A 20,237-nucleotide genomic window follows, 5' to 3' on the forward strand; every position below is an offset into this window, starting at 1 on the left:
CAACCAGCTCAGTTCTGAGTGATTTTGAAGCATATTAGGATGATATCTTAGCATCCTTGAAGGAAGATGTTCAAAGCATCTTCTCTTTTCCTTTCACCCATTTCTTCCCACACCTGGAGAGAGGGCTGTGGGTCCACATCAGCAGGTCTTCCTGAGGTTTCTTCACAGGAAAACCAAAGTACTCTGTCTTTTCTGTACTTTTCCCTCAAGAAAAGTGATTTTTATACGGTGAAGCAAGAAACGCTTCTTTTCTAGCCAAAGACAAAGTTAGAAGTCAAAAAACCCAAACTCATCGGATGTGACTTTCTGCTGATGATTTCTCCTGAGCTGGCTCCATGGTTCTGGCCCGGCTCCAGCAGTTTACAGCTCCGTTGGGCTGGCAGTGAAATGCGGCGGGTCAGGTGCCCCCACTGAACTGCAGGTACTGTGGAGGTGATGCAGGAGCCTGTGGAGCACAGCAGCTCCGTGGATTAGGCCATCTGTGAACACCAGGCTGTGTTATAGATATTAGACACCATCCAGCATTTCTTGGAGTGACCACGCATGGCACAGCGTGGTACCTGCACTGACGGGAACAGCGTTGTATTTTTCCATACTTTAAATCAAGCTAATGCAGCACCTTTTCAAACCCTCTCCTTCCCAGCATTACTGTCTTCCAAAGGCATCATTCTGCTTTTATTGCTTTCTGCTTAAATGAACTACTTATTAACTACAAATGATAGCTTTTTGAAATATAGGAGAATAACAAGGAATTTTCAAAGAATTAATGTTTCCTATTTTGATAATTATTCATTTTAAGCAGAGGAAAGCCATAATTATAAAACTTATCTTTTCAGTGCACAGAGCATATATATATATATATGTTTTCAATGCTTGCCTTTTTTCTTTTCACTTTAAATTATATAGTATGTCATTATTTCAGCTTAAAGTTATTTTTTGTTGGGCATGGCATTATTTCCATATAATAAACTAATGCAATGTATGCAGCTACTTACTATCACTTTGTGGAATTTATATCCACAGGACTCTATGAAAGCAAAGTTCCTATCCGTTTTTATGTGGGTTTGGTTTGGGTTTTTTTCCCATAACATAGTGTAATCATAATATAATTATATTCCTTTTTCACAAGTGGCAGTAGAAGGAATTACTGTGTACAGTCATTAGAGAAACTAGAGTGCAGTTTTTAACAAATATTAAAAACCATTGGATATTTATTACAAAATACAAACTCTTGAGTAGAACATTCCTAGTATGATTTGAGCGTGCTTCCAGGATCAGGTAAGGCAGCTGATATAAACACTGCACCATCCTGTACCTGGGATGGAGATTAAAAGATCTCGGGTGATACCTGTGTATATAGGAGTGTGCAGAAAGCAAAACTCGAGCCTGCAAAACTCTCAAGCAGAAAAACCAAACTCTTAACGAGTTAAGTACCTCCCAGATTACACAGGTGCTGACGTGCACATTTGGTTTGAGAGTCTAAACTACGTTGTAGATGCTGATGCATTCTCTTGGAGCTGCCATGTAGATATTTGATTAATATTTATTCAATATTTGAGGTATGTTCCTCTGGGAAAAAAAAAAAAAAGCATCCCATGCCTATTGTTTTACATTACTCATTGATGGCCGTGTCTGGTGTGATAACTATGAGCTGAGTCAGTAGCTTCATTCGATATAGCAACATCACTAGAAACTGCATGTCCTGTTCGTTGGAGAGGTTTGATTATTTTATTACTGCATAAGGCTTCTTCAAATTAAATACCAGCTCACTGTTGTAATGATTCTCCTGTACAACCCAGGCATGTTCATTCAGCAAAAAGCTGGAGCATTCTGCCCCAAGCTTTTTACTGCCTTACCTCTGCAGAGGTTTGCGGACCCCAGACCAGAAGGCAGAGCTTGAGCCCTCCTTGGCCAGCTCAGTGCAAAATCTCCTTTCCCATTTTGAATTGCAGGGCATACAGGTGTGAGCTGGTCCTGTTGGCTTTGCAGGGGTGCGGTAATGTTCTGCCTTGCCAGATCAGCTTTGGGGCAGCCGCCTTTCGCTGTTGGATGCTAACAGCTCAGTTCAAGTACAGTTTTCAACCATTTCAATTTATCAGGAAGAGTCTGTCCTTTGAGTGTGACATTTACTTGCTAAATTGGTTAAAACTTCCTACATAAAATAGCAGTTTTAAAATCCAAATCATAAAATCTTAGATATTTTATTGAACATTTTTTTTCCCCTAATTTCTTTGGATCATTACAAAGCTATCAAACACCTTATATGTAGTTAAAGAACTTTCCCTATGATCATCAAAAAGAAAGCTCATTTTATAATTATTCGGAAATACTGTGGTTTTCCTTCTGTTCTGCTCAGTTTTGCTTTCATGGTGCCTGCAATTCAAGGGAAGGAATTGGTTTTATTTTGAGTCTTCTGCAGAGCTGAATATGTGGCCACAGCTTACAAAATAAATAGCGAACGTAAAATACTATAATAATAATACAGAACTGATGATAAGTTCTGAAGACATTTTTTTGTGAAGACTTGACATGAATACATTATTCATCTCTGAAAGTTATTGCACCATAAAGTCTTTACCTCTTATAGAAATAATGGTTATAAGATCACTTCTGAAAAATTATGAAATGAGTATAATTCAGTATTAGGTGGAAAAATTATCTTGTACCTTATGAGCTACTAAATGCTTAACTTGAACTTTACAGACCTAAAAAAATAGGAGTGTGATTCTGTTTCGTTGAGATCTTGTGCAAAGCAAAAGAGTGTTTCTTTGGTTATACTGGAGTGAAGGAGAGAATCATCAACTTTAAAAGCATTACTTAGTCCAACCACATTGTGAAGAAAAGGGTTCTTCACTGAAACTTTGCAGTAAAGCACAGCCCAACTTGATGTGTGTTGCATTTCCCATAAAACTGTTCTAAAATACTTTCACTTAAATTGTGTAGTTGGAGCCGGTTTTGTAATTTCAGAGACTAGCATCAGTGTCTTTCCTGCTTCATTTCCTATTTGCTGAGCAGCATTCCTGTTTCCCATGTCCTTCCACCTTCCTGTGAGAGCCCAAGTGAGAAATCTCAGGATGCAAAATAGTCAGTCAATGAGGCATAGAAACCCAGGATGTTTTGGATGGCAGAAGTGTCATCTCTTTCCAACAGTGGCCAGATTGCTTGGCAGACCAGAGAGGAAGATTGTGCTTTCATAAAGAGAAAAAGTACACACATTGAGTAGGTGAATAAAGTTCAGATCTTGGGAGAAGTTTTCAAAGCAATGAGGGCCTGAGTCTTTCAAGAATGGAGCCAGCAGGGAATTGTTTTGAGAGCAATGATCATTCAGTCATGGGTTTTCTAGAAGTGGTAGACAGCCCTCAAAAGATATTTTCTTACTAAACTGTCATGCAATCAAAATACCTTCTTTTCCTTTTGGAGGAGCTACAACTAGCAGTCACTAATATTGCTAAAAAAGATGATGCCACAGGAGATTTTTTTATTATTATTATTATTATCAATTTATAAGTCTTAATGGAACAAAACGGAGTCAGGCGTGTGCAGTGGGGAGCTTGAGAAACTGGACAACAGCTGGTCACAAAACCAAGCCCTCTCTTGGATACTAAAAATATCAGCTGAAGAAGGCCTGCTGTTTTGGTACTGTCAGGTTAGACCAGATATAAAGAGACAAGTAGAATAAAATCTGCATCTAGAGGTGTTATTGTAAATCTTGACTGATAAACTCTCTCCTCTTGGACTTCAAATGCCAACTTCATTAGTCACATTTATAAACGTATCCTAGCATTATGTTGCTTTTTGCCCTGTCCTCCTTCAGACAATTTAAGTAATGGGTTTTCAATGACGTTTCATTCAGTTGGCTTTATTGTGTGTTTTGTAGAATATCTAAAAGGCTGTAGAAGGCTTCTTGCAAAAGGTTAACAGCTAAGGACCATGCCCACATAAAGAATCATCAGCGTCTCCTGACCCTTCAGTGATGAGACCTTATAAATAGCTTCGCTGAGTAGGTTAAACACAGCAGATACTGTTTCTTGCTGCAAACAACTTAGAATTGACTTCCTCTTATTGAGCCTGGTCAGAGCCCTTATAAACTTTGCTCTTCATCACCTGCTCTTTTTCTCCTGGGTCTCCCACTCCATCAGCTGCTCAGAAAGTTGAGTGGCAGGATCTCTTGCAAGCCACATCTTTCAGTGCCACCATAGGAAACCCTTGTATTTGACCAAGGAAACTTGGTCAAATGTCAGCGCATTTAGTCCCTTTCTCAGATTGACACTGGCATTCTGATGCTCCGATTATTGGCAAACTTCTCGGCTGAGCCTAATTAATGATTTAGAATCATGGAATCGTTTTGGTTTGAAGGGACCTTTAAAGGTCATATAGTCTAACCTCCTGGCATGAGCAGGGACATCTTCAACCAGACCAGGTTGCTCAGAGCCCCGTCCAACCTGGCCTTGAGTGTTCCCAGGGATGGGGCATCTACCACCTCTCCCGGCAACCTGTGCCAGTGTTTCACCACCCTCCCTGTAAAAAATGTCTTCCTTCCATCTAGTCTAAGTCTGCCCTGTTTTAGTTTAAAACCATTCCCTTTTGTCCTATCGCAACGGGCCCTGGTAAATCCATCTGGATTTGTATTTGTATACCAGCTGCACAACAGCTGCCAAACCCTTTCAGAAACTCCCTTGTGCTGTCCAAGGTGGTGTGGGGGTCTTTCTGGATGACTACTCTTTAATTTTCATTTTTTCATATAACTGTGCCTTTCTTGTTTGAAAAGGAACCCTTCAGCAGGATCTTTTCCATTCTTTTTCCAAAGCAGAATTCCTTAATTCAGATGGCAGCTAAGGTCAGTTGGTAAGTTCCAGGTTTAATTTCTTCCCACAGCTAAACTGAACTGAAGAAGCCAGACAGGGATTGACTCCATTCAAGGAAAGACTATCAGGACTTTTTTTCTGCATAGTTAAGAGGCAAGTGGGGAGGACTTTTTTTACAGACAGCTTTAGAGGGAAATGCTGCCACAAGCAATGAACTTGAAGATCTGCATGTTCTGCTCTTCTTCTTTTGTCCTTCGTCTGCCAGCTCAGGCATTTTCTCTGTATCCATGTGTTTGATCACGGTGCCCTTAGCTTTACCTGGCATTCTACCAATTTTTCTATCTATTCTAGTACTAGACTGCCCTGAGGTTGTTTAACATGAGACATGTGCATTCAACCCAAAATGGACGAGGTACATTTTGCCTCATCCTGTGTTATTATCAAGCAAAAAGGTCACAACAGCTGAAGCCATGAGATTGTGTTCGGAACAAATGACTCTATTTATAGGCATTTATCATCGGGGTGTGTGAGCGTGTCACAGATGAAGTGTAAAATGTAAAAATCCTTGTGCAAGGGATTAGCAGATTAGTACAATTATCCAAATTAGTACAAATATTCTAATGTCTCTGTAAGGAGGAGATGTGCCTGGGTTGTTATTCTGCGAGGGGAGTGCAGAGACACATACAGACTAGCTGGCATGACCAGTGTCACACAGCAGGTCTGTAGCACAGGAATGGACGTGAGATCACCTAATTTCACTAATAATGCTCTTCCCAATGAATAATTACTTTCTAGATTTTCACTCTATGGTGCTCTGTTGAAGTTTCATCTGGAGCAGAAGGATAAATCCCATATGTGTGTGTGTATATATATTAAAAAATATGGAAGTGGTAAGTAATTCCAAAAAGATTAAGAGATTTATAGTGGCAAATAAAAATATTTATTATGAATAACTTGGCTGAGGATGGCTAAGTAGTCGTGATAACCATCTCCACACATCTGAAACCTTTAAAGGAGAAGACACAATGAGTTACAGTGGAAATATTTTGAGGAGCTGCAGAAATTCATTGGGGTGAGATTTCCCATGGCACCTATCCTCAGTCAAGGAAGGAATATACATTTCTTGCAGCAAAAGGGAGTTTAGGATGCATAGAATTTCTTTTTCCCAATGAAAAATGCTTAGCAGAAGCGGTATTGTTGTCTGTTTCCCAGTGCCAAGCACAGTGTCAGTGGAAAAAATCTATGAATAAGAAGTAATAGAAGGGCCAATGTCTAAGTTGTGAGACATTGAATCAGAGTCAGTACCAAAGACAAATCTTTAATGTGCTCCCATAATATGAAATGGCTTTTGAAGAATTTACTTTTCTGGCTTCTGCTCTAAAGCTGGTTTTGTCTGCTTGACTTTTGTGGACAGCCTGTCAAACTTTCTGTATATCTGAGCAGTGGGAATGTAAAGGCATCACTGCACCCCTGTCTGTTTTGCCACTGTGGCCCAGATCTTACCGGGAAGACTTAATTTAATTTTCTAGGGAATAAAGAATGGCTTCACAAAGCGATGGTGTAAAATTATCTGATCCACTATCTGGCATTCTAGATGGCATTCCAGCAATGATTCAGTATTTCAGGGAAGCTCTTATGGACAAATAAAAAAAAAAAAAAAAAAGGAAAAAAAAAAAGGAAAAGTCTAATTAAAGAGGAAAAAAAGCAGGCTGTTTTTTGTTGTAAAGGAAGAATCCATACAGCCTCCTGTAAAAGTGGTGAAGAAAGCAAAACAAAACAAAACGAGCCAGAACACAAAGGCATCATCTGTTAATAATTCAATGGGAAGATGAGGCTCCGGCTACAAGAAATTCAATTTTGCTCAACTGCAGAAAGCGCTCTGAACTGGCAGGCATAGACTGATGGAATAAATCTCTTCTATTAACATGAGAGATAATTTTATGTAAATATATTGGGAGACCTTCTAGCAGAGCGGAGCATCTTAGCAGTACCACTTAACTTGTTTGTAGTGTAATTGCATTTAGACCGAGGTCTTCTGAAGGAAATGGCTGACTAAATTAGTATTAACCAGGTTCCTGGGGGGCTTGGTGCGTTGTGGATAGTTGATCTTGCCTCCAGAAAGGACATGTTGACTCTAGAGAAGCCAGCTGCTTCCAACACACTGTGTTTTACTGGTTTTCCCGAGTGGGGCAAATTTTGTCACCCAGGGAAGGAGAAGATTTGAGCCTCTAATCAGGGAGAGTCTGGGCTCTGGTCTTCCTCCAGTTTCCACCCCTCCTGCTTTTAACTGAGTTCAGATTTGTGCATGTTGCTCCAGCTTCTTTTTATCACTGTGGTTTAGGAAAGATGTCTCCTTTGAGGGAACATCTTTCCTTATAGCATGTAAATAAAGCTATTGTTATAGTCCTCGGGAGGATGGTGGATGCAGCTGGGCTTGCTGACGAGCTGCTTCTCTGAGAGGAGATGCCAGCGTCGTCTGAGTTAGTGAGCACGTAGATGTGCTAACAGAGTTGGAGTGCAACGTGTGAAGCATCATCTAGAATGAGAACCGAGTCTCTGGCTGGAAGGTGGGAGTTGAAACACATCCGACACAGCTGCCAAGGAGAGAGGAGGTCACTTGTTTCTCCATGTTGTGCTGGTGCTTGTTATTGTAGAAATAGTTGTCACTGATATGTAATGGACCAGATGCTTGCTAATATAAAGCACATCCCCCCGTTAACATGAGCTGAGGATCGAGGCCAATGTGCTTGCAATGTTACTTAGAAGTTTGCAACTGCTTGGACATGTGTTTTGTGTAGGACAGCAGGAGAGACACCTGCAATATGTTGTGGTTTTCCTTTGCTTGCTTTTAACTCTTGGAAGGGAAAAAACAACAGGTGGAAGTATTCTTTTTGCGTTCACAAAAATGTATGATCTTGTCTCTCAAATATTTTAAAACATTGGTAGTCACAGTATTGGCTTGTATACGCTGTCAGTAATTCTGAGCAGCACGTCCCTCGTGCTCCAGTCTTAGTCTTCCAGCAGTCTGTAGTGATTCCTCACCTTTCACAAGATGTGCAGCCATTTGATGGGAAGCTGAGAGAAGACGGTTTCAAACCCTTCCTCAGGTCTGTCTAAAGGATGGAAAAGGAGATGGGGCAGGGTGGGGGGGATCATGGAAAAATCCAGGAAGAGGAGGCTTAGGTTCTGCTCTCAGCTCAGACATAATCAGATACATTCACTTCGTGGAAAAAATGCACTGCATTTGGTGACTTGTTGATTTCAGTGGGGTTATTCCAAGCACTGACATTTTCCCAAGCATGTTCCATGGCATCATGATCCTTTGAGTTATGCTTTGCCTGCGTGTTAGAGAACGATGTGCATAGTACCATACTGGAACATTATTTTAAATTGGTTCTATATGGGAGGCTGTGTTAGAGCTTTTAATGGGAGAAGCAACAGAAGTCTGAATAATATTATTAGCTCCAAGCTGGGTCCAAATCTTTTCCTACATGACTCCTTAACAAGTCAGTGATGATATATCAGAGAAAACTCAGTGACAGAAAAAATCATTTCCATTATCTCATTTTCCTGTTGCCTGTTCCAAAACTGGATATGAATCCGGTCACATTGTAGTTTGCCAACACATTCTGGTAACACTTCAAGAAATTTTGTTAATACTGGAACTCTCAGTTTAGATCAGTAGGAGTTTTGTTTAAGACACCCTGACAAATGATCTGTTTTCTGTACTGTGGAATATACAATAGCACAGCCCTTATTAAAATGATGTTATGTTTTATCTCCTTGAGTTATACAATATCAGATTGTTAGGTGGACTGTAAGAAAATAACTTGATCTTTCCCTGATGATCCATGTTTATGAAATCATCATTACAAAACATTGCAGATACCATCCTTTGCTTCAGTAAACCAGTAAAGCAACATTTCTCAGTTGAAGTGGGTAGATAGCAAGTGCAGCTGGGATGATTTACTCTAGCTAGAGATCTGGTCCTGCACCTGTAGAAACATTGGCTTTCAATCTCTGCTCTCCAGCAGGACAGCAGTTAGGAAAATCACTCACTGGGTCACGCTAGCACACTGACACCACAATTTGCTGTTGCTGCTCAGAAAAATAGTTACCTTCAGCCAAAAATTGGGTTCAGACACTCTCACAGACATGTGATGCTTTGTCTTTATAGGAAGCTCCTCAGGTAGCAGTGTAGTAATGACTTAGAGGACTGGAAACAGACTTTGGAATAAGAACCTAGAAAATCTGTCTTCGGCTTTACTGCAGATTTTCTGACTGACCTTGGACAAATAAAAATCTGTCTGTGCTTTATTTCCTTTCTCTGTAAAATACCTATCTTGCAGCATTAATCGATGTTTGTAAAGATCCTTGAAATCCTTAGATAAAAGAGTGCATTACAGAGCATAGAGTAATTGGAATAGATGTAGCCTATAAAATAGTGCAATCTACCAAACTTGGGAGGAAAAGGCTTGTCCTGTTGGCGTGCTCAGTTCCCCAAGCAGTTAGTAGGGAAGCTATCTGAAACTAGCAAATTATCTGTCGTGGTTCTCCCAAGTGTGGAAGAAATGAGAAAGAAACGAGCCATCAAGCCTTGGTGAGGGTGCTTCTGTGGCTTTTGTGCCTTAAATATGTCCAGTTAGGTTTCTGTTCGCTTTGATTTTAAAATGTGCTTTGCCTTTAATTGGGGCAACGTTGTCAAAACTGTGAAACTTAGTTGGTTATAGCAAATTCCAATGTGGTGGTTGTGAATCCTACAGAAGTCTGTAGTTTATCGAAGTATATGCTGCAGCAGTTGCTTTTCAAGAGTAGGATAAAGACGAACCTCATTTTAGGTATTGAATGTTCTTACACAACTCCTGAGAAAGTCTTCGGCAGAGCATCCCCCCATCAAGACACATGGCATGGCCCCCAGCTTTCCAGGATATAAAGGCCTAGGCTTTCTAATCCACAGGAATTCTTAGCTGCAGAAGCAGAGAAAAACCTTGAAACTGTCAAAACACTATTTCTTATCATTTTTCTCCTTCTTGCAGACATGCATGTGTGATTCGAGGCCAGGTGATGACGGCAGATGGGACCCCTCTAGTTGGAGTGAACATCAGCTTTGTCAACAATCCTCTTTTTGGATACACGATCAGCCGACAAGACGGCAGGTAGGATCTCTTTACAGGATTTACGGTGTTCATTCAAACAGCAGTTGCAGCGTTATTCCCATCAACACTGAAGAGAAACTCCTTCCAAGAGCATGTTTATTGTTGGTGCATTTTGAAGATGTTGGTGCATTATTTTTAGTTGTTATGGGGCTACATCTGGCTGGCAACCAGTGACCAGCGACGTTCCACAGGGTTTAATTCTATGGTCAGTCCTGCTCAATGTGTTTATCAACGTCCTGGATGCAGGAGCTGAATGCACCGTTATCAAGTTTACTGAAGATCCCAACCTGGAGGTGCTGTTGACTCCCTTGAAGGGCAAGAGGCCTTGTAGAGGGATCTAGATAGATTGGAGCATTGGGCAATGATTAATGGGAGGAAATTTAACAACTCAAAATGCTGGATTCTGCAGCTAGGATGGGATAACACTGGGCACAAGTACAAACTGGGAGAGGAGCGGCTGGAGAGCAGCCCTGCAGAAAGGGATCTGGGGGTGCTCGTTGGCAGCAAGCTGAGTAGGAACCAGCAGCGTGCCCTGGCAGCCAAGAAGACAACCCACATCCTGGGTGCATCCATCACGGCATCACCAGGCAGTCAAACGAGGTGATTATCCGGCTGTATGCAGCATTGGTGTGGCCTCACCTTGTGATCGAAATAAATTTTTTCATTTTATGATTAGGTGTACAGTTCTGAGCCCCGCTATTTAAGAAGGATGTGAAGGTCCTTGAATGTGTCCAGAAGTGGGCAACAAAGCTGGTGAGAGGGCTGGAAGGAATGTCCTGTGAGGAGAAGCTGAGGACTTTGAGTTTCTCTAGTTTGGAAAAAAAGAGGCTGAGGGGGACCTTATTGTTCCCCACAGCTCCCTGAGGAGGGGAGGCGGAGCGGGAGGTGCTGAGCTTTTCCCGCGGGTATCCAGTGACAGAGCGTGTGGGAATGGTTTGAAGCTGCACCAGGGGAGATCTAGACTGGACATTAGGCAGCATTTCTTTACCGAGAGGGTGGTCAAACACTGCAACAGGCTTCCTAGAGAGGTGGTCAATGTCCCAAGCCTGTCAGGGTTTAAGAGGCATTTGGACAATGCCCTTAATAATATGCTTTAAGTCGATCAGCTCTGATTTGGTCAGGCAGTTGGACTAAATGATCCTTGTAGATCCCTTCCAACTGAAACAGTCTATTATTTTCTATTCTGATTTATAATATTATTATTAACTTTGTGATATCACCTAAAATCTTCAGCCAACAACTGAGCAATCCATGTCCATGCATGTAAAGAAAAGATGTTTCCTGCTCCCAACAGCTTTATTCTTGCTAATTCATGTTGAAATGATTTGGAAGAAGCCGTTAAGAATAAGGTTGTGTTAGAGGGAAGTGCTTAAAATCTGAGCAATTGCGCTCAACCAAAACAAAAGCATTGCAAATGAGAATGCCTTTCATCTTATCTTTTGTCTGTCAGTGCTAATTGGCTCCCTTTCTTTTAAGAACAAAAAAGAAACATAAGGGGTTCCAGCTGCACATCCTCTATGTATTGACTACTAACCACTAGCACTTGGGAGAGGATTTATAGATTTTAGCACCTCTCCAATCCACAACTTTCATTAAAGGTTTGACTTGGCCAGAGAAGCTGATAGAATTATAATGAAAGAGAGGAACACGTGCTAGCAATGTGCACTTAATGCTGCCTGTTCATGCTTAGGGGACTTTGCACCTATTGGAACACACTGATGGTGACTAGGAGGCTTTCCAAGTGATGCTCCACCTCTTGGATGACATGACAATAAAATCCGGGTACCAAAGAGGCATCCCAGGAAAACTGGTGGTCGTCTTCGGAAAAGGATGCCTCTGGAGTTTGTGCGTTTGTATTGCCCATAGCTTAGGCATTACTGCAAAAAAGAGAAAGTCTTGAACATTTATGCTATGAGTATCTCTGTCGACCTTACTGAACCTACTTTGCATGAAAGTGAGACGCAAGCTGCACTCTTGAGATGAGATTGCTGTGCACAGACCGGTGCAAAATCTGTGTCTATTAGAACAGATAAATATGCCTGAAAAACTGGCACAATAATGCCTGCTATAACCTTTTTTCATCTCTTTCCTTGCCATATATACAATACCCAACTACCATGTGTAATCTTTCATTTAGATTACAAGTACTGTGAGGAAGGGACCATCTCTTTGCTTTGTAGTTGTGCTGTACCTAGCACAGAGGGGCTTTATCTTAGAATGTGCCTCCGGGCACCAAACATACCGCTAAGCTAAACAGGGGCAGAGCACGGAGGCGAGCGCTGCTATCCCAGCTCCAGACCTTTGTCATATTTGAGTAACTATTTCTTTCCAATTCTTGGCTGGTGAAAGGCAAATCCTCCCCTTGCTATAAACTTACTTCTACTGGGAGTTCAGGTTAAGGAGGCTCCTTTTGCACCATGTCCTTCCCAACCTCCAGCTGCGCAGGAGACCCAGGGCAGAAAGCAATGCAGCTGGAGCATCAGTATGCTCCACCAGTCTTCAGTGGACTGCTGGTTCCTCGGGGCTGGCTGCCAGCCTCCAGAAGTTAAATTAGTTTCAAGGAGCTCAGTGCTGCAGTTTGCTGACTCAGCCCCCGACAGATACTAGGCTCCAAATGATAAAAATGACAGAGATCAGCTGTCTCAGAGCAGGGAATCTGTGACCAAGCGGGATTCATCCTGAAGCTGGGATTTCCGTTGGCAGCTGCTGGTGGTCAGTCTAACCCCAGACTGCATGGTGTCAGCTCTTCTGTTTTCACTTTTTTCACCTTCCCCTCGAATTAATCTGCTTCTACAGAAACCTTGTGCATGTCTGGTACATGACCAACATTCAACAAATTGTCCAGTTGCAGCACTGAGTCTCTGGAATCAAAAAAAATAACTTTCAAAATTGGCTGAGGCACACAAACAGATATTTTCTCAAATGAATGGGTGCAGCAGTGCATCTGTGTACTCCGGAGGTAATAAATGGACAAGTGAAAGCGCTTTTCTTGAAGAACAACAAAATCCAGCGACTTCCTCAGTGGTGAGGTCTTCTAAAAATTACCTTGAAGTATTTAAGAGCCTTCAGACTAAAATTGTCAGGGCAGAAAAAGATGTCAGACATCCCCTATTTCTGATCCTAGTCCTGCTGCTGATTTAGCGGGTAGCATTAGATGCATCTCTTAACCTTCCTGGGCCAGTCAACCAGCCTGTGAAAGGGAGCTAACATTTACTTGCCTTCCTTGGTGATTGCTATAGATTTTATTATATATTATTTGTAAAGCCCTTTCAAAATCACATAAAGAATTACTGCTATTACCGTTTCTATTATGTGTTTTGATGGTTTTCAGTAATTTTCTGAATACAGCAGGACTCTCTTCTCATCAGCTTTTTCACAGCGCAGTTTTTGTGTGATTGAGTGACTTTGTTTCAAGAAGTTGCTGCTCTTAAGCAACAAGTATTTTCTCCTGCACTGCAGAAGCAGACCACATGCACTCCCAGTCCATAGCAGTGCACAGTGTCATACAGGGTCATCTGGACCATCTCCAGTGTCATTCTGGTTTGGAGGAAAAATGGGAGCATGCATGCAAGCACTTACCTTATTCCGGGGGTTAGGAGATGATACAGAAAACTCACTAGCTTCATTATTTGGCATATTCACCATAGGAATAGCTATTTGAAAACGTGCACTGAGTTGCCTAAAATTGATTTAGCGAATAAGTTTAGTGATAGCAGGGCAATAACTGTGGTTTTAAAGTAAGGCAGTTTGAAGACAGAATTGCATCAGTTGAGCTAGATTGGTTCCTAAGCTGATTTTGTTGCTTCAAGTTTGTTTTGGAGGGGTTTTGGCCATGACCAAGTTTCAAAATGAATACCATAAGTAAAATTTCAGTTTTAGAATTACAGTGAACTGAATTTTTCGCCCCTGTAAGTGGGTTCACTGTATCCCAGGTCTCTGCAAGTGGGTTTCATTCCTATTACAGTACTCAGGTACAGCATCCAGTAGTAAAATCCTGGTTCTGTTTAAGTCACATTACTCAGTCTGAGCAAAAGTTGGATAACTTCAAGGCTTGCATGTGTTTTTAGCTAACTGTTGGGACACAGGGTTTTTTCAGCTAACAAGGCATGAACATGAAATAACTCTCAGACCACTCCATTGTATGCATTTCTCTTTGTAAAGCAAAGTTAATAGATAGATCAAAATATCAGCACTGAACTATAAACCACATTTTTAAAGAAAGCTTTAGATTTGATTAAACTGATAATTTATAAAGGCTGCAAGTCCTCATTATCCTATGGCTGTAGGCACAGTGTTAATAAACCAGCAGGAAAGTCTCCAGAGTATTTCAGTGTCGTGCCTGCCATTACATTCAGCAACTTTGGCATGGCTCGGAAAGACCAAATACATGAACTTTAAGAGCAAAGAGATGAGGAAGGGTTATACTTTTCTTTGTGGTGTTTTTTTGGGGTTTTTTTTTTGGAGGCTGCTTTGTGGATAGAGAATTTCATCCTTTGGCCTGTCTCACCAGAGTCTTAAGAAAAACAGAACCATATGACCATACAAGTATGATTTTTTCAAAGTGATAAAAAAGACATCAGAGATCAGCAACAAAACCAGGAATAAAATTATTCCTTCAATCCAAAGATGGTTTTGCTCTTGTTAATTTTAATTTCACTAAGGGACACTGGGAGGAAGGTGTTTTCAGTTTGGGTTTTTCTGTTTGGTTTTGGGTTTAGCTTTTTTTTTACTTCATCAAGGTAACTTCAAAGCTGCACTCTGTGACTCTGGAAAAGCCAGCTCATGAGCAAGAGTGCCTGCTAGAAAATACTGCCTGTCTCTGTTTTCACAGCTGCTGGAGCCTGACATGGAGGTGGTGCTTTCCCTTCTGCATCCTGTTTTGGGGATGCAGGAGACGCAAGGGTGTTTCACCCCAGCAGGTTGCTATGCCTGACCCAGGCTCAATGCAGCCAAGGACCGTTCACAAAGGAGTGAAACCAAGGTGTTTCCAAATAAAAACTCATCCCGCTTGCCTAAAAACTTGTTGAGCATCATTGGTAATGTTTGTTGCTTTCCTCCCATTGGCCCTTTTGGTGCCCAGATTCATGCAGAGCAAGCTTCTCCCTCCTAGCTGAAAGGCTTGCCAAATGCTAATTGACTGTTAAAAATGCTCACATCAAAGTACAAATGCTGCGCAGCTTTGCTGGCAAGGACCAGCAAGTTACTCGTCAGGCTGTTGCAAGCCAAGCTCCGTGGATCTGGGAAGCTGATGCCCCCACTTGAGTGGTAGAATAAACACGTCTTTAGCTTTTTGAAATGGTTTCCACTCCTTCCCATGGACTTGATTTATTCTTTCCTGAATAACTTTCTTTTCATAATTATAATTACTAAATGGCAGCTCGGTCTATTGACCATTAAAAAAAATATAAAAAAATAAAAAAGGTTCTCCTGAGTGATTGCTTGCCAAAGATTTTTTTTTTTTTTTTTTTTTTTTAGAAATTGTTCATACCTGTTGTTTCTCCTCTGGGACTTTGCAGTTGATCTGACAGCTTCATAATTACTTTAAAAAATAATTTTCGATAATTTTTTCAGCTTTTTTTATTTTTAACCTTGGAATTACAAGGTGCATCAAGTCTAGCTTTGGGCTGTCAGAGTGCTTCCAGGTCTTGTTTCTCATGCACAGAGAAGTACTTAAACCCATGGCTCTTAAGCACAGGAACAGCTCCGCTGCAGCCAGTGAGCCTATTCACACGCTTAAAATCTGTCTGAGACAGTCATCCGCTAGTGCCAAGCACCGAAAGTGAGAAGCAGGAATGAAAAAGAAAAAAACAAACCAACTTTCTTTGCCTGAAACGCACATTTGGCATTGCCACTGAATAGATACTGAGAAAAAAAACAAAGCAGCAAAAATGAGAGGGCTTCAAACTGTGTTCAAATCCCTTCCTTTCTCAGTTAACACCTCTTTTTTGAGTCTGTATATAGTAGATACATCCCATGGTACTTCATAAAACCCCCATCTCTGACAAGATGTGACATTTAAATACAAAACTAAGAAAAAACCCCAAACTCTATCCCAACATCTTTCTAGGCTCAGTCCATGACTGGGCTCCACGTGTTCCCTGGGCTGCATTAGGTATTAGGTGTTACATCAGGTCAGCAGTGATGCCAAGGCAATTTATATGGTGGTGTGTCAAAGAAATCACTTTCCAAGTAGTTTATTTAATTGTGTGAATTGATCCAACCTGTGACTGCATTTGGATGATAAATACGTAAAGGGAAAAAAAGAAAATAGTATATATGGTAAAATGACAGTAGAAAAGCACTAACAAAGACACACATTTATCTCAAGAAAAGGGATGAGTATGTTTTTAATATACACAAGGGCAACATGCAAAGAAGCTGAGTTTGTACTGCCTCTGCCACTTGCTCTCGCTCAATTCTTACAGCTTCTTTGGGCTGTAGATTTTATGTTTGTAAAACATAGCTGATGATATTTCTCACAATTATTTATCTGGGGGTCCTTGCTAGGGAATTGCTGCAAACAGATGGGGTGGTGCTTGCACTAAATTTGTATTCCATCTCTTAAAACAGCTTTGATCTCGTTACCATTGGTGGAATCTCCATTATCCTGCACTTTGAGCGAGCTCCCTTCATCACCCAGGAGCACACGCTGTGGCTGCCGTGGGATCGCTTCTTTGTGATGGAAACCATAGTCATGAGGCATGAAGAGAATGAGATCCCAAGCTGTGACCTCAGTAACTTCGCCCGGCCCAACCCTGTGGTCTCCCCATCTCCACTGACAGCTTTTGCAAGCTCCTGCTCGGAGAAAGGTCCTATTGTGCCTGAGATCCAGGTATGAACCATCTGAGCTGAGGACAGAATAATCCATCTCCTTTCTGTGGTTCTTTTGCCTGCTTTGAGCAACACAAACACAACTATTCCTTTGCTTTCCTAAAAAAAGCATTCCCTGTTTGTTGCACTTTTTTTTCTATTTGCCAGGAGCTCTCGCTCACAAGCATGCACTTTGCCAGAAGGTTGCTTTTCCCTTATCTCGGAGAGATGGAGGCAAAGCGCTTGTGGTCAGCGGCAAAAAAACTACACTGGCTCTGCTTTGCTTTCACCTCTCATCCACAGGAGGTGGGCTGGGACTCTCCTGTGACCCCACCACAAGCCTTCAGGCAGCCCTTTGGTGTTCAGTATGCCCAGCACGAGGCTGATGGACCGCTTATGCTCTGATGCCTTTTTTCTGTTCCGGAGCAAATTTCACCCACTGGGCGTTACAGACCTTGGTGGTGAAGCATCGGTGTGAACTTTCTCAGGGTTTGAAGGTGTACCCCTCACTCTACAAAGCTGCTGAGATGTGCAGTCAGCCGGCAGACAGCTGGCAAGTGGCCAGCCTGCAGAGCACCGGGCTTTTATTGCATTTCCTGACACTTGGGATAGATGAACAAAGCGAGGTAGTTTTAATTTCTCATCCCCAATTCCCTTTTATAAGGTAGTGTGAGTCGGATAAAGTAGTTTAACAACTTGCTGTGGATTCCAAATATTTTACCAAATGGAAAGCTGGGTTTTAAACTTGAATAGGCCAAACAACTGAATCATCCATTTTCCTTAAAAACACTCGCTGTGTTGAAATATATGGATGTAGCACATTCAAACTTTCTTGGGCATGTTGTTCCCTGGGTTTTAGATGCCAGCATTCAGCATGTCCTGGGTCTTGTTTTTAGTGACAGGTGCTAGGCTGCCAAGGTAGAAATAATAAAAAGTGTAGGAACACGTTGTGTGCTTCCTGCTTGACTCCACTGGGGTTGCGGTAGCATTAATGAGGAAAGAAGTAACTTTATATCTTCATACTTTAATTCACCAGTTACTGAACCCAGCAATAAATAAAGCTAGTGGCCTCTTCACCTCTCCCTCTGGACCAAATCTTGTAATCCTCTCTCACACTAATTTCCAATTACAGTCAGTGAGTTTGTCCCAGCATAATTACTAATTAAGTCCCATATTTTGTAAAGTCCATCAAATTGCAAATTCTTGGTTCGGTTTTCACTTTGTTTTTTTTCCTAAACCAACAAACACTATGAAAGGTAATGTTCACTACTGCCTGGGAAAGAGGCAAATATCTGATACAGTGCAAATATAACCATAATCTCTCTCATTATTTAGTAGGATGCTCATTAGATTGTTTAATTATATCTATTCAACTAAAACATTCTAAAACTCCTCTTCAATAAGAGTGCATGTCTATCAACTGTGAAAGCAGCCGGGGATGTGGATCATGAGTTTGTTACTGGTTTTTGACTATAGATCAAAGAATTGTAGAATGGTTTGGGTTTGAAGGAACTTTTAAAGGTCATCTAGTCCAACCCTCTGCCATGGGCAGGGGCGTCTTCAGCTAGATCAGGTCACTCAGAACCCTGTCCAGCCTGGCCGTGAATGTTTCCAGGGATGGGGCATCCACAGCTGCTCTGGTCAACCTGTGCCAGTGTCTCACCACCCTCATTACAGATGTTTAGTGCCATTTGAAATGTCCTGCAGATATCCTGCTTGGCCTCCAATTGCCAATCCAGAGTGATCCCCCTATCAGTGTCCTGCATTATGTCTGCCAAACCCTTGTGAATGTCAGATAACTTGGACATCCCAAATCACACTAGACACCTTTAGTTATGAGATCTAATTAAGATCTAAGTGGGGTTCATTTTGAGAATATGGCACCTAAATAAGGTGTTCATGCACAGTTCTCTGAATGTGTACCAACCTTCTCAAGAGCCTGTCCCTGCTCCTGTGCCATGCAGAGGCCTAGAGGTGTAGTTCAGAGAAGACTCCTAACCTTTACGTTCCTAAGTTTGCGTAAGATGAATCCCATGCCTGATGAGCAGTACTTTTCTCACATGCCAAATAATTGAGCTAAAACCTGTAAAATAGTATTCTCCCTCAAATATTGACCGCTAAAGGTTAACAGAGTTTGTGGTGTGGGAGTACACAAGAGAATCTGATTTATGGCAGAGGCCTGACTGTACTTCAGTTCATCAGTGGACTAATTTTCATTCCTATACTGGCTATACATGCAATAAAAAATAACCTAGCTGTCAGTTTCTGCAGCTGCATTTTATAACATACAGTTCTCAGCAGGGAAATGTTAAATAAAAAAGGTGTGAGCACATAGCTGGGAGGAAGCAACAAGTGGATGGCAGGGCTGGAAAAGAGATTTTGACAAGTAGGCCGATAGGAACTTCATGAGCTACAACAAATAAATGCAATGTCCTCTACCTGGATGCATTTGAGAGACCAAATAATACATTTTAAATGTTTGATTCAGGTGCCTAAAGACAAATTTGGTGCCGTTTAAGATGCCCTGATGTGTCCCTTCAGGCTTCCAGCTGTAGCTTCAGAGAGGTGGAGATCTCAGAAAGGTCCATGTCAGATCTGTCATCCACTTGCAGAGGTTTTGGATACTACAGAATGTCTTAAAAGCACTAGATGTCTATGTTAGGGCCCCTGAATCAGACCCTAAATGCTTTTCTTTCTCAAAATTCCTTTTGAGCATCATACTAAAAAAAAAAAGAAAGATTTTTTGTTGCTTGCCTTGCCTGCTGGCAGAGGGAAGAGGAGCTGTAAGAGAAATGTGTAACCCAGCACAGAGAAGCAAGATTTTCTGCATTGTCTCATGCAAAGAGTGGAAGAATTGCTACTTACACAAGCATAGATAACAGCCAGGAGCAAAGGGAACACACTAGTGAAATTTGCTAAACTGTGAAAATCCCTAGTAAGCCTGAAGAACCAGCTCTTCTGCCCAACTAGCTTGGTGGCTGGACCACTTTTAAAGGGCAGATTATATTGGTTAGGCTGTGGTAAACCCCAAGAGCCCTAATCTTTCACAAAGACCCCAGACACAGCATATGAATTTACCTAGGCCAAACAGCAATTATCAAATAAAAATAAGGGCACAATTCAGCTGTTGTTACTTTTAGTGCATTCAGAGTATTGTAAAGCCTTTTTTTCCCCCTTTTCTCCCACCAATGTCCGACTGGATTATACTCCCCCCACCAATGCCCTGCCTTGTTGCTAGTTTATCACTGCTTACAAACTACAAATGCATTTCAGATGATCTGAATTACCATTTGAACCCTTTCTTCCAGCAAGTGCCTTTAAACACAGCCCCTGGTGCTGCTCAGTGCCGTGGTACCGCTGTGCTGACCCTTCCTCTGGAATGGTAGACAGCAGAGACAGATCATGACAGAGAGAAATAATTATTTCTGACGGGGATTTGAACCAGACATTGGAAATAGTACCTCTG

At 41.6% G+C, this 20,237-nt stretch overlaps 1 protein-coding gene across 6 annotated transcripts in view; it reads left to right on the plus strand.

Moving 5' to 3' along the window:
- Nucleotides 1-20,237, plus strand: part of TENM4 (teneurin transmembrane protein 4) — a 352,231-nt gene that overhangs the window by 257,512 nt on the left and 74,482 nt on the right. For all 6 annotated transcript variants that reach the window (XM_027781531.2, XM_055802888.1, XM_055802889.1 and 3 more), the window contains 2 exons: nt 9,842-9,961; nt 16,532-16,793. In XM_027781531.2, coding sequence (XP_027637332.1) covers nt 9,842-9,961; nt 16,532-16,793 — 382 coding nt within the window. The remainder of the gene's footprint in view (nt 1-9,841; nt 9,962-16,531; nt 16,794-20,237) is intronic.

The sequence above is a fragment of the Falco peregrinus genome, chromosome 4 (genome assembly GCF_023634155.1).
Source record: "Falco peregrinus isolate bFalPer1 chromosome 4, bFalPer1.pri, whole genome shotgun sequence".
In the NCBI taxonomy this organism is placed as follows: Eukaryota; Metazoa; Chordata; class Aves; order Falconiformes; family Falconidae; genus Falco; species Falco peregrinus.